The sequence below is a fragment of the Coregonus clupeaformis genome, chromosome 10, assembly GCF_020615455.1.
Source record: "Coregonus clupeaformis isolate EN_2021a chromosome 10, ASM2061545v1, whole genome shotgun sequence".
NCBI classification, from domain to species: domain Eukaryota; kingdom Metazoa; phylum Chordata; class Actinopteri; order Salmoniformes; family Salmonidae; genus Coregonus; species Coregonus clupeaformis.
This window is the reverse complement of record NC_059201.1, coordinates 36254473-36268822: the sequence shown is the minus strand read 5'-3', so window position 1 is coordinate 36268822 and position 14350 is coordinate 36254473. Positions and strand designations below refer to the sequence as shown.

Below are 14350 nucleotides of genomic sequence, written 5' to 3'. Positions count from 1 at the left end.
TGTTTCACTGACGCCCTGATGCACGTTCAGAGATGATCTTCACGCTGACTCAGCTATTTTCTCAGAACATCTGACTTGTTTTGGTTCGGTACAAGAATACACACATACATATATACACGCACACTCGTGTCTCTCTCTGCAGAAATGCATCAGCATCAACCTCGGATGGAAACCACAGATAGAAGCACATCAGTCAGACTAAATATGCAGACTAAGGTTTCGTTTCAGGATGTTTTCCTTTCAAATGTCTCATTTGTACACTCTTAGAAACAAAAGTGCTATCTAGAACCTAAAAGGGTTCTTCAGCTGTCCTAATAGGAGAACCCTTTTGGGTTCCATCTAAAACCCTTTCCACAGAGAAATCTACCTGGAACCAAAAAGGGTTCTACCTGGAACCAAAAATGGTTCTCCAATGGGAACAGCCAAAGAACCCTTTTGGAACTATTTTTGAGTGGTATGTTCCAGATTTTTTAGCGTGAGCGTTAAAGATGAGGCCAGTATGGTTGTTAAAGATGAGGCCAGTGTGGTCGTTAATGATGAGGCCAGTATGGTCGTTAATGATGAGGCCAGTATGATCGTTAAAGATGAGGCCTGTGTGGTCATTAATGATGAGGCCAGTATGGTCGTTAATGATGAGGCCAGTGTGGTCATTAATGATGAGGCCAGTATGATCGTTAAAGATGAGGCCAGTGTGGTCATTAATGATGAGGCCAGTGTGGTCGTTAATGATGAGGCCAGTATGGTTGTCATTATAGTAAAGGTCCGCTGCCTGCTTGGAAAAAGTTTGCTGCTGCTGATAAGGCCTCTATGTGGGTCACGTTTGAGGTTAGAGTGTAGAGATGAGTAGCTTCGGATCTGCTGTTATGGTTAGGGTTAGCACATGGTGTCACCCTCCCCCCGTCAGTTAGGGTTAGCACATGGTGTCAACCCTCCCTCCGTCAGTTAGGGTTAGTAACATTGGACCTGAACTAGAAATGAAAAACCTGGACTGAATTAGTCCTTACATTATAATGTTCAGCAGCAGGAGCAGAGGTCAAAGACATTATAATGTTATTTAACAGCAGCAGAGGTCAAATACATTATAATGTTATTTAACAGCAGCAGAGGTCAAAGACATTATAATGTTATTTAACAGCATCAGAGGTCAAAGACATTATAATGTTATTTAACAGCAGTAGAGGTCAAAGACATTATAATGTTATTTAACAGCAGTAGAGGTCAAAGACATTATAATGTTATTTAACAGCAGTAGAGGTCAAAGACATTATAATGTTATTTAACAGCATCAGAGGTCAAAGACATTATAATGTTATTTAACAGCAGTAGAGGTCAAAGACATTATAATGTTATTTAACAGCAGCAGAGGTCAAAGACATTATAATGTTATTTAACAGCAGTAGAGGTCAAATACATTATAATGTTATTTAACAGCATCAGAGGTCAAAGACATTATAATGTTATTTAACAGCAGCAGAGGTCAAAGACATTATAATGTTATTTAACAGCAGTAGAGGTCAAATACATTATAATGTTATTTAACAGCAGCAGAGGTCAAAGACATTATAATGTTATTTAACAGCAGTAGAGGTCAAAGACATTATAATGTTATTTAACAGCAGTAGAGGTCAAAGACATTATAATGTTATTTAACAGCATCAGAGGTCAAAGACATTATAATGTTATTTAACAGCAGTAGAGGTCAAAGAAACTGATGTATTTCAGCATTTATATACAGTGCATTCGGAAAGTATTCAGACCTCTTTACTTTTTCCATATTTTGTTATGTTGCTGCCTTATTCTAAAATGAATTAAATAGTTTTTTCCCCTCATCAATTTACACAAAATACCCCATAATGACAAAGCAAAAACACGTTTTTAGAAATGTTTGCACATTTATAAAACCTTAAAAACCTAAAGTATCAGTTTTACATTAGAAATTTAGCTAATTTATCAACAATAAAACAACAGAAAGATATCACATTTACATAAGTATTCAGACCCCTTTACTCAGTACTTTGTTGAAGCACCTTTGGCAGCGATTACAGCATCGAGTCTTCTTGGGTATGACGCTACAAGCTTGGCACACCTGTATTTGGGGAGTTTCTCCCATTCTTCTCTGCAGATCCTCTCAAGCTCTGTCAGGTTGGATGGGGAGCGTCACTGCACAGCTATTTCCAGGTCTCTCCAGAGATGTTCGATCGGGTTCAAGTCTGGGCTCTGGCTGGGCCACTCAAGGACATTCAGAGACTTGTCCCGAAGCCACTCCTGCGTTGTCTTGGCTGTGTGCTTAGGGTCATTGTCCTGTTGGAAGGTGAACCTTTGCCCCAGTCTGAGGTCCTGAGCGCTCTGGAGCAGGTTTTCATCAAGGATCTCTCTGTACTTTGCTCCATTCATCTTTCCCTCGATCCTGTCTAGTCTCCCAGTCCCTGCCACTGAAAAACATCCCCACAGCATGATGCTGCCACCACCATGCTTCACCGTAGGGATGGTGCCAGGTTTCCTCAATTATGGGGTGCTGTGTGTGGATTGATGAGGAACATTTTTAATTTAATCAATTTTAGAATAAGGCTGTAAACGTAACAAAATGTGGAAAAAGGGAAGGTGTCTGAATACTTTCCGAATGCACTGCACCTTTTGAACCCTGCACCCATAGACTTCTGTTGATTAACTATTGAGTTGAGCGCGTTCATTCTTGATTCTAGTAACATGGTATCAACAACTGCATCTGGATCTGAGTGTAGAGAAAAAATATCTGTTCTGCTGTTTCAGAGGAAGAACCCTGGGGTGATTCAGGAGGTTTTCATTGGTCCATCGCTGAAGTGTTCTAAATAACGTGTGGAAGAACTGGCCCTTACTCGCCACTTAAAAGGCTTGACATTTTAAAAGGTGAAAGAAAGGACTGAGGTAAAAACGGTTCCAAAGTAGTAGATTTATTTTTAAACTGCAGTTGCAGAGCAAGAAAAAATCATAAAATAAATACCACAACATTTGGTAGCTAAAACAGTTAAAAGTTGTTCATAAAAATACATTCTAACTCACAAACATTTAGGCACAACTATTTAAAATGTCAGGGGAGCTAATTATTCGTTAAAAACATAGACCATGAAGAGATGGCAGTTACTGATTCTTCTGCAAAACAAAATTACACTTTCAACACTATCCAATAAATACTTAGAATTAACATTATGGTGCAAAATTCCACTTTGTTTCAAAGACAGATTTAATTTAAATCAATACTGACATTGGTAATAAAAATAGCATGTATCTAAATGTTGCAATATGTTGTAAACATGGTCATTCATAATATTCATTATTACAGATCAGTATATGATTCCTTACTCCACATGCTTGTTAGAATAACATCATGATTATGCTAATATCCAAACTATACTAAACAAAATTATAAATGCAACATGACCTGAAATAAAAGATCCCAGAAATGTTTCATACAAAAAAAAAGCTAATTTCTCTCACATTTTGGGCACAAATATGTTTACATCCCTGTTAGTGAGCATTTCTATTTTGCCAAGATAATCCCATCCACCTGACAGGTGTGGCAAATCAAGAATCTGATTAAACAGCATGATCATTACACAGGTGCACCTTGTGTTGGGGACAATAAAAGGCCACTCTAAGATGTGCAGTTTTGTCATTTTGTCATTGCATTTTATCAATGGCAATTTTATACCGTGACGAGATCCTGAGGCCCATAGTCGTGCCATTCATCCGCCGCCATCACCTCATGTTTCAGCATGATAATGCACGGCCCCATGTCACAAGGATCTGTACACAATTCCTGGAAGCTGAAAATGTCCCAGTTCTTCCATGGCCTGCATACTCACCAGACATGTCACCCATTGAGCATGTTTGGGATGCTATGGATCGACGTGTATGACATGTTCCAGTTCCCACCAATATCCAGCAACTTCACACAGCCATTGAAGAGGAGTGGGACAACATTCCACAGGCCACAATCAACAGCCTGATCAACTCTATGCGAAGATGTGTCGCGCTGCATGAGGCAAATGGTCACACCAGATACTGACTGGTTTTCTGATCCACGACCCTACCTTTTTTTAAAGGTATCTGTGACCATCAGATGCGTATCTGTATTCCCAGTCATGTGATTTCCATAGATTAGGGCCTAATTTCCTTATATGAACTCAGTCAAATCTTTGAAATTGTTGCATGTTGCGTTTATATTTTTGTTCAGTGTATACTGTACCTGAAGAAGGACTTCCAGAACGTGTCAATCATTAAAATTGATGCAATACAAATTAAACTTTACAGCAGAATGTTTTAGTCAATATGACTGATTAATAAACGTGATAGTGATGATGAATCTGAAGCTAAATGTGGTTCAGGACTTCCAAGAGAAGGCTTAGTTGGTGGAGCATGGCACTGCAACGTCATGAACAGGGGTTGGCTTCCCGCTGGGCCCACCCATTCAAACATGTATGCAGGCAGTACTGTACTGAACAGTACTTTGGATAAAAGCATTGGCTAAATGGCTAAATATTATAATTATTCGGTCCTCAGAAGGTCTTCAGGACTTTAGAGAGTTGGTCTTCAAGAAGGACTAAAGAGTCGGATTAAAGACTAACGTTGCTAACGGACTACGAACGTTAGAAAAAAGGTCCTTCAGTCTCACTTCCACAAAGACATTGTGGTTTGGGGTTGGAGGTTAATAGAGTTTTCGGGTTACCCACAGCACTCTGGGTCATTCTTATTGGTCCATGCTCAGGGTCAGTGTGTCCTGGTTGGCTGAGGCAATGGTTAAGGGTCAGGGGTCAGTGTTTGCGTCTCTGAGAGACCAGGTACTCCTCGATGTAGTTGAAGAGCAGGTCCAGCTCTCCCATTGCCTTATACAGGCCCTTATCCTGCATCTAGACACACAGGAAACACACTCAGGTTAGAGGAAACACACTCAGGTTAGAGGAACTACACACAGGAAACACACTCAGGTTAGAGGAACTACACACAGGAAACACACTCAGGTTAGAGGAACTACACACAGGAAACACACTCAGGTTAGAGGAACAACACACAGGAAACACACTCAGGTTAGAGGAACTACACACAGGAAACACACTCAGGTTAGAGGAACTACACACAGGAAACACACTCAGGTTAGAGGAAACACACTCAGGTTAGAGGAAACACACTCAGGTTAGAGGAAACACACTCAGGTTAGAGGAACTACACACAGGAAACACACTCAGGTTAGAGGAACAACACACAGGAAACAGACTCAGGTTAGAGGAACAACACACAGGAAACACACTCAGGTTAGAGGAACTACACACACTTGGAGCCTGCAGGAGAGTCACCTTTTTATATGAAGAGATTAAGTCGTTGATGTCAAACGGTTTCTTACAGGAAAAGTAGTTCCTCTGTGGAGAGAGAGAGAGAGAGAGAGAGAGGGGGGAGGGAAGAAGGGAGGGAAGGAAGGAGGGAGAGATCAGATCTTGTGACAGCCACACATACTGCAGTATTGTTGGGAGGCTCCAGGCTGCAACAGTAGTACACTGGAAACACAGAGACACAGACAGACAAACAGACAGACACAGTCACAGTGTCTCTCTCTAGCGTGAGAAGGTTGTTGGATATTGTGTAAGTTAGGAAGTAACCGTGTCAATGTTGTGTGTTTGGGGTTGGACCACCAGCTGGTCCCTAACTCTGAGATGTGTTTGGGGTTAGACCCCCAGCTGGTCCCTAACTCTGAGGTGTGTTTGGGATTGGACCACCAGCTGGTCCCTAACTCTGAGGTGTGTTTGGGGTTGGACCACCAGCTGGTCCCTAACTCTGAGGTGTGTTTGGGGTTGGACCACCAGCTGGTCCCTAACTCTGAGGTGTGTTTGGGGTTAGACCACCAGCTGGTCCCTAACTCTGAGGTGTGTTTGGGGTTGGACCACCAGCTGGTCCCTAACTCTGAGGTGTGTTTGGGGTTGGACCACCAGCTGGTCCCTAACTCTGAGGTTTGCGGCGAGGGAGATACATACAGAACCAGTCAACAGTTTGGACACACCTACACTTTCAAGGGTTTTTCTTTATTTTTACTATTTTCTACATTGTAGAATAATAGTGAAGACATCAAAACTATGAAATAACACATATGGAATCATGTAGTAACCAAAAATGTGTTAAACTAGTTTAGATTTTAGATTCTTCAAGGTTGCCCTTTGCCTTGATGACAGCTTTTCACACTCTTGGCATTCTCTCAACCAGCTTCACCTGGAATGCATTTCCAACAGTCTTGAAGGAGTTCCCACATAAGCACACTGATGCAGCACTCCATCACTCTCCTTCTTGGTCAAATAGCCCTTACACAGCCGGGAGGTGTGTTGGGTCATTGTCCTGTTTAAAAACAATGCTGTGATAGCCATGCTGGTTAAGTGTGCCTTGAATACTAAATAAATCACAGACAGTGTCACCAGCAAAGCACCATCACACCTCCTCCTCCATGCTTCACGGTGGGAAACACACGCGGAGATCATCCGTTCACCTACTCTACGTCTCACAAAGACACGGCGGTTGGAACCAAAACAAATTTGGACTCATCAGACCAAATGACAGATTTCCACCAGTCTAATGTCCATTGCTCGTGTTTCTTGGACCAAGCAGGTCTCTTCTTCTTATTGGTGGCCTTTGCAGCAATTCGACCATGAAGGCCTGATTCACACAGTCCCCTCTGAACAGTTGATGTTGAGATGTGTCTGTTACTTGAACTCTGTGAAGCATTTATTTGGGCTGCAATTTCTGAGGCTGGTAACTCTAATGAATTTATCCTCTGCAGCAGAGGTAACTCTGGGTCTTCCATTCCTGTGGCGGTCCTCATGAGAGCCAGTTTCATCATAGCGCTTGATGGTTTTTGCAACTGCGCTTGAAGAAACTTTCAAAGATCTTGAAATGTTCCGTACTGACTGACCTTCATGTCTTAAAGTAATGATGGATTGTCGTTTCTCTTTGCTTATTTGAGCTGTTCTTGCCATAATATGGACTTGGTCTTTTATCAAAATAGGGCTGTCTTCTGTATACCACACCTATCTTGTCACAACACAACGGATTGGCTCAAACACATTAAGAAGGAAAGAAATTCCACAAATTAACTTTTAAGAAGGTACACCTGTTAATTGAAATGCATTCCAGGTGACTACCTAATGAAGCTGGTTGAGAGAATGCCAAGAGTGTACAAAGCTGTCATCAAGGCAAAGGGTGGCTATTTGAAGAACCTCAAATATAAAATATATTTAGATTTGTTTAACACTTTTTTGGTTACTAAATGATTTCATACGTGCTATTTCATAGTTTTGATGTCTTCACTATTATTCTACAATGTAGAAAATAGTACAAATAAAGAAAAACACTGGAATGAGTAGGTGTGTCTGGTACTGTATATTGGAACAGACTATATAGGACCAGACTATATAGGACCAGACTATATAGGACCAGACTATATAGGACCAGACTATATAGGACTAGACTATATAGGACCAGACTATATAGGACTAGACTATATAGGACCAGACTATATAGGACCAGACTATATAGGACCAGACTATATAGGACCAGACTATATAGGACTAGACTATATAGGACCAGACTATATAGGACCAGACTATATAGGACCAGACTATATAGGACCAGACTATATAGGACTAGACTATATAGGACCAGACTATATAGGACCAGACTATATAGGACCAGACTATATAGGACCAGACTATATAGGACTAGACTATATAGGACCAGACTATATAGGACTAGACTATATAGGACCAGACTATATAGGACCAGACTATATAGGACCAGACTATATAGGACCAGACTATATAGGACTATATAGGACCAGACTATATAGGACCAGACTATATAGGACCAGACTATATAGGACTAGACTATATAGGACCAGACTATATATGACGAGACTATATAGGACCAGACTATATAGGACTATATAGGACCAGACTATATAGGACCAGACTATATAGGACTATATAGGACCAGACTATATAGGACCAGACTATATAGGACCAGACTATATAGGACTATATAGGACCAGACTATATAGGATCAGACTATATAGGACCAGACTATATAGGACTATATAGGACCAGACTATATAGGACCAGACTATATAGGACTATATAGGACCAGACTATATAGGACCAGACTATATAGGACTATATAGGACCAGACTATATAGGACCAGACTATATAGGACCAGACTATATAGGACCAGACTATATAGGACCAGACTATATAGGACCAGACTATATAGGACTAGACTATATAGGACTAGACTATATAGGACCAGACTATATAGGACCAGACTATATAGGACCAGACTATATAGGACTAGACTATATAGGACCAGACTATAGAGGACCAGACTATATAGGACTAGACTATATAGGACCAGACTATATATGACGAGACTATATAGGACCAGACTATATAGGACTATATAGGACCAGACTATATAGGACCAGACTATATAGGACTATATAGGACCAGACTATATAGGACCAGACTATATAGGACCAGACTATATAGGACTATATAGGACCAGACTATATAGGATCAGACTATATAGGACCAGACTATATAGGACTATATAGGACCAGACTATATAGGACCAGACTATATAGGACTATATAGGACCAGACTATATAGGACTATATAGGACCAGACTATATAGGACCAGACTATATAGGACTATATAGGACCAGACTATATAGGACCAGACTATATAGGACCAGACTATATAGGACCAGACTATATAGGACCAGACTATATAGGACCAGACTATATAGGACTAGACTATATAGGACCAGACAACTTTAACAGGATATCAGACCAGGCTACATACGCATTGGTTGATCTCTTTCTTCAGCTCGTGGAAGATGTTTCCGATGGAGTGGATGGGAGATTTAAAGTCATTGTTATGTTTTACGTTGTTGTTGTTCATGGCGGTGGGCAACACCGTGCCGAGGTAGAACTTCAGGATGCCGTCCATAGTGTGACACCCCAACGGACTCTGATGAGGAAACAAGATCATCCACATCACAACTTTGCTATGTATTTCTGGAGAGAGGAGCAAACACTGAAGATGAGTTAACTATAACTAACCCTAACTAACCTTAACCCTAACTGAAGATGAGGAAATTATAACTATAACTAACCCTAAAATGAGGAAATTATCCAGCAACTCTTGGAGGACAATGGAAGTTCATTTTAAAAATACATTTTGTTAATCCTCAACACACTTGTGTAATGTATGAACGGAAACAGCACACATCCTCCTCCTGGTGAGACTGTCTGTCCTCATCACAACCTGCTGTTGGAACAGGGCTCACTAATGCAGAGGAGGCAGTAGGAACTCACCTTGATGAGGTGTAGAATCCCCTCGTCTAGCAGAGGAGGCAGTAGGAACTCACCTTGATGAGGTGTAGAATCCCCTCGTCTAGCAGAGGAGGCAGTAGGAACTCACCTTGATGAGGTGTAGAATCCCCTCGTCTAGCAGAGGAGGCAGTAGGAACTCACCTTGATGAGGTGTAGAATCCCCTCGTCTAGCAGAGGAGGCAGTAGGAACTCACCTTGATGAGGTGTAGAATCCCCTCGTCTAGCAGAGGAGGCAGTAGGAACTCACCTTGATGAGGTGTAGAATCCCTTCGTCTAGCAGAGGAGGCAGTAGGAACTCACCTTGATGTGGTGTAGAATCCCTCGTCTAGCAGAGGAGGCAGTAGGAACTCACCTTGATGTGGTTTAGAATCCCCTCGTCTAGCAGAGGAGGCAGTAGGAACTCACCTTGATGTGGTTTAGAATCCCCTCGTCTAGCAGAGGAGGCAGTAGGAACTCACCTTGATGTGGTTTAGAATCCCCTCGTCTAGCAGAGGAGGCAGTAGGAACTCACCTTGATGAGGTGTAGAATCCCCTCGTCTAGCAGAGGAGGCAGTAGGAACTCACCTTGATGTGGTTTAGAATCCCCTCGTCTAGCAGAGGAGGCAGTAGGAACTCACCTTGATGAGGTGTAGAATCCCCTCGTCTAGCAGAGGAGGCAGTAGGAACTCACCTTGATGAGGTGTAGAATCCCCTCGTCTAGCAGAGGAGGCAGTAGGAACTCACCTTGATGTGGTTTAGAATCCCCTCGTCTAGCAGAGCTGTCTCCAGCTCATCATTAGCCTCCTGCCGACAACAAACAGCACAGTTTTGTGAAGTCTGTTTTACATCAAATCCAATCAAACAGTGGGTGTAAACGGTACAATGAGATGCTTACTAAAGGGTTATATACAGAGCCTTTGGAAAGTATTCAGACCCCTCCACTTTTCAACGTTTTGTTACATTACAGCCTTATTCTAAAATTGATTAAATTGTTTTTTCCCCTCATCAATCTACACACAATACCCCAAAATGACAAAGCAAAAACAGGTTTTTAGACATTTTTGCTAATTTATAAAAAATAAAAACACTGAAATATCACATTTACATAAGTATTCAGACCCTTTACTCAGTACTTTGTTGAAGCACCTTTGGCAGCAATTAAAGCCTTGAGTCTTCTTGGGTATGACGCTACAAGCTTGGCACACCTGTATTTAGGGAGTTTCTCCCATTCTTCTCTGCAGAACCTCTCAAGCACTGTCAGGTTAGATGGGGAGCATTGCTGCACAGCTATTTTCAGGGGTCTCCAGAGATGTTAGATCGGGTTCAAGTCCGGGCTCTGGCTGGGCCACTCAAGGACATTCAGAGACTTGTCCCGAAGCCACTCCTGCATTGTCTTGGCTGTGTGCGTAGGGTCGTTGTCCTGTTAGAAGGTGAACCTTCGCCCCTTCGCACCATCCCTATGGTGAAGCATGGTGGTGGCAGCATCATGCTGTGGGGATGTTTTTCAGCAGCAGTGAATGGGAGACTAGTCAGGATCGAGGGAAAGATGAACAGAGCAAAGTACAGAGAGATCCTTGATGAAAACCTGCTCCAGAGCGCTCAGGACCTCAGACTGGGGTGAAGGTTCACCTTCCAACAGGACAACAACCCTAAGCACACAGCCAAGACAACGCAGGAGTGGCTTCAGGACAAGTCTTTGAATGTCCTTGAGTGGCCCAGCCAGAGCCCGGACTTGAACCCGACCTTGTTAATTCCTGCATCTGCGTCCTGCCTCTTCGTATACTCAGTACTCGTCACAGTAACTTAACAAAATGTGGAAAAGTCAAGGGGTCTGAAAACTTTCCGAATGCACTGTAAATATAGAGTACTTACATAATAGTATATTAATTTAAATATATACAGTACATTCAAGGGTTTTTCTTTATTTTTTATATTTTCTACATTGTAGAATAATAGTGAAGACATCAAAACTATGAAATAACACATATGGAATCATGTAGTAACCAAAAAACTGTTAAACAAATCAAAATATATTTTATATTTGAGATTCTTCAAAGTAGCCACCCTTTGCCTTGATGACAGCTTTGCACACTCTTGGCATTCTCTCAACCAGCCTCATGAGGAATGCTTTTCCAACAGTCTTGAAGGAGTTCCCACATATGCTGAGCACTTGTTGGCTGCTTTTCCTTCACTCTGCGGTCCAACTCATCCCAAACCATCTCAATTGGGTTGAGGTCGAGTGATTGTGGAGGCCAGGTCATCTGATGCAGCACTCCATCACTATCCTTGGTCAAATAGCCCTTACACAGCCTGGAGGTGCGTTTTGGGTCATTGTCCTGTTGAAAAAACTAATGATAGTCCCTCTAAGTGCAAACCAGATGGGATGGCGTATCTCTGCAGAATGCTGTGGTAGCCATGCTGGTTAAGTGTGCCTTGAATTCTAAATAAATCACAGACAGTGTCACCAGCAAAGCACCATCACACCTCCTCCTCCATGCTTCACGGTGGGAACCACACATGTGGAGATCATCCGTTCACCCACACCGCGTCTCACAAAGACACGGCAGTTGGACTCATCAGACCAAAGGACAGATTTCTACCGGTCTAATGTCCATTGCTCGTGTTTCTTGGCCCAAGCAAGTCTCTTCTTCTTATTGGTGTCCTTTAGCTGTGGTTTCTTTGCAGCAATTCGACCATGAATGCCTGATTCACGCAGTCTCCTCTGAACAGTTGATGTTGAGATGTGTCTGTTACTTGAACTCTGTGAAATATTTATTTGGGCTGCAATCTGAGGTTCAGTTAATTCTAATGAATTTATCCTCTGCAGCAGAGGTAACTCTGGGTCTTCCTTTCCTGTGGCGGTCCTCATGAGAGCCAGTTTCATCATAGCGCTTGATGGTTTTTGCGACTGCACTTGAAGAAACTTGAAATGTTCCGGATTGACTGACCTTCATGTCTTAAAGTAATGATGGACTGTCATTTCTCTTTGATTATTTGAGCTGTTCTTGCCATAATATGGACTTGGTCTTTTATCAAAATAGGGCTGTCTTCTGTACACCACCCCTACCTTGTCACAACACAACTGATTGGCTCAAACACATTAAGAAGGAACGAATTTCCGCAAATTAACTTTTAAGAAGGCACACCTGTTAATTGAAATGCATTCCAGGTGACTACCTCATGAAACTGGTTGAGAGAACTCCAAGAGTGTGCAAAGCTTTCATCAAGGCAAAGGGTGGCTACTTGAAGAATGATTTGTTTAACACTTTTTTGGTTATTGCATGATTCCATATGTGTTATTTCATAGTTTTGATGTCTTCACTATTATTCTACAATGTAGAAAATAGTAAAAATAAAGAAAAACCCTGGAATGAGTAGGTGTGTCCAAACTTTTGACTGGTACTGTATATATAGAGTACTTACATAGTAGCATGAAAAATTTATGCACTCACTAACTGTAAGTCGCTCTGGATAAGAGCGTCTGCTAAATGACTAAAATGTCAAATGTAATATATAAATGTATATGTATATACATATTAGAGTACTTACATAGTAGGATATTAACATAAATGTTTACATATAGAGTACTTACGTAGTAATCTCTGATGGTGGAGAAGGCGGTGCGGAGTTCCTTCAGTCTGACGGGGAAGCCCTCTATGAAGGAGCAGCAGCGGTCGGAGCACATCACACGTCTGCACTGGGCACGCTCACACTGCAGCGCTGCAGCCAGCAGCAGGGATAGGAGGAGAGAGCAGGGAGACATCCTGGAGTCTACTGGAGATACTGACACCGTCTGGCCCTGACACCGTCTGGTCCTGACACCGTCTGGTGCTGGAGTCTACTGGAGATACTGACACCGTCTGGCCCTGACACCGTCTGGTGCTGGAGTCTACTGGAGATACTGACACCGTCTGGCCCTGACACCGTCTGGTCCTGACACCGTCTGGTGCTGGAGTCTGCTGGTTCTGCGTGTACTGTATATGTCCTCTTCAGCAGCAGACAGGAGCATGTGTACTCTCTGGCATCAAGCCTTCATCATTTATACCCTGAGAAACTCCATCCTCACCTATTTCCTTTGTGATGTGCACAGAGTTGGTTATGTGATATGGTGATGGGGGGAAGAGGAGGGGTAGGGAGTTCCTGACTGCACTGGGGTCAAACTTGATGTTCATGATGCAACAGATTCAGTCATTTACATGTCTGTTGCGTTGGGGAAAGTTCTGTAGCTTACTCCTCCCTTCCTCCTCATTCAGATTCTCTACATCGTCTCGAAGATAGACAGAAACAGAGAGAAATAATTCCTGGCATAGATATTTAAATATATTTTTTTAAAGGCTTGATTCATGTGAAATATCTATTTATATATGTTTAATTTGCTTTGTAGACTTATCCCTATTTTTCCCTATCATTATATAATTCTGCTGGTCCAGTGTTTCTCTCAATTATGTATTTACTGTTAATCAATTCATTCAAAAAATGTTTTTACCCCATAGGGCAGTGTTTCCCGACTCCAGTCCTCCAGCACCCCCAACAGTGTTTCCCGACTCCAGTCCTCCAGCACCCCCAACAGCATTTATCCAGTCCTCCAGCACCCCCAACAGTATTTCTCCAGTCCTCCAGCACCCCCAACAGTGTTTATCCAGTCCTCCAGCACCCCCAACAGTGTTTTTCCAGTCCTCCAGCACCCCCAACAGTGTTTCTCAGCTGGAGAACTAGAGTTGGGAAACACTGCCTTAGCGCAATTGTATTATTATATTGTTACATGCTGCTATCTAGGATTGTTGAGATCTTTGTGTATAATATTGGCCTTTCTCATTAAAATGATCTCACACATTCTATTTGATATGTATTTAAACTATTCCATCAGTCAGCCATACTGTTTGATTCTGATATTTTGCTAAATTTTTCTGATGATAAGTCATCTGATGTATTTTGTTTACAAATACTGGTATGCTTAGATTACCTG

The 14350-nt window shown here is 42.0% G+C and overlaps 1 protein-coding gene across 1 annotated transcript; it reads right to left on the bottom strand.

Moving 5' to 3' along the window:
• Positions 1-4229: 4229 nt before the first annotated feature.
• Positions 4230-13147, bottom strand: LOC121575974 (interleukin-10-like). The gene is made up of 5 exons (XM_041889274.1): positions 12977-13147; positions 10129-10188; positions 8873-9040; positions 5331-5393; positions 4230-4886 (listed from the first exon to the last, which is right to left on the bottom strand). Exons 1-5 carry the CDS (start codon positions 13145-13147, stop codon positions 4791-4793), a joined length of 558 nt encoding a protein of 185 aa, XP_041745208.1. The 3' UTR covers positions 4230-4790.
• Positions 13148-14350: the final 1203 nt, after the last annotated feature.

What these genes read in the sequence shown, in the direction of transcription:
- LOC121575974 (XM_041889274.1), bottom strand. Translation starts at nt 13,147, where the DNA reads ATGTCTCCCTGCTCTCTCCTCCTATCCCTGCTGCTGGCTGCAGCGCTG. An exon ending in AGAAAGAGATCAACCAATGC is followed by an intron (nt 5,394 to 8,872) that starts GTATGTAGCCTG and finishes CTCTCTCCACAG; the next exon opens with AGGAACTACTTTTCCTGTAA. An exon ending in TAATCTCTTCATATAAAAAG is followed by an intron (nt 4,887 to 5,330) that starts GTGACTCTCCTG and finishes CTGTGTGTCTAG; the next exon opens with ATGCAGGATAAGGGCCTGTA.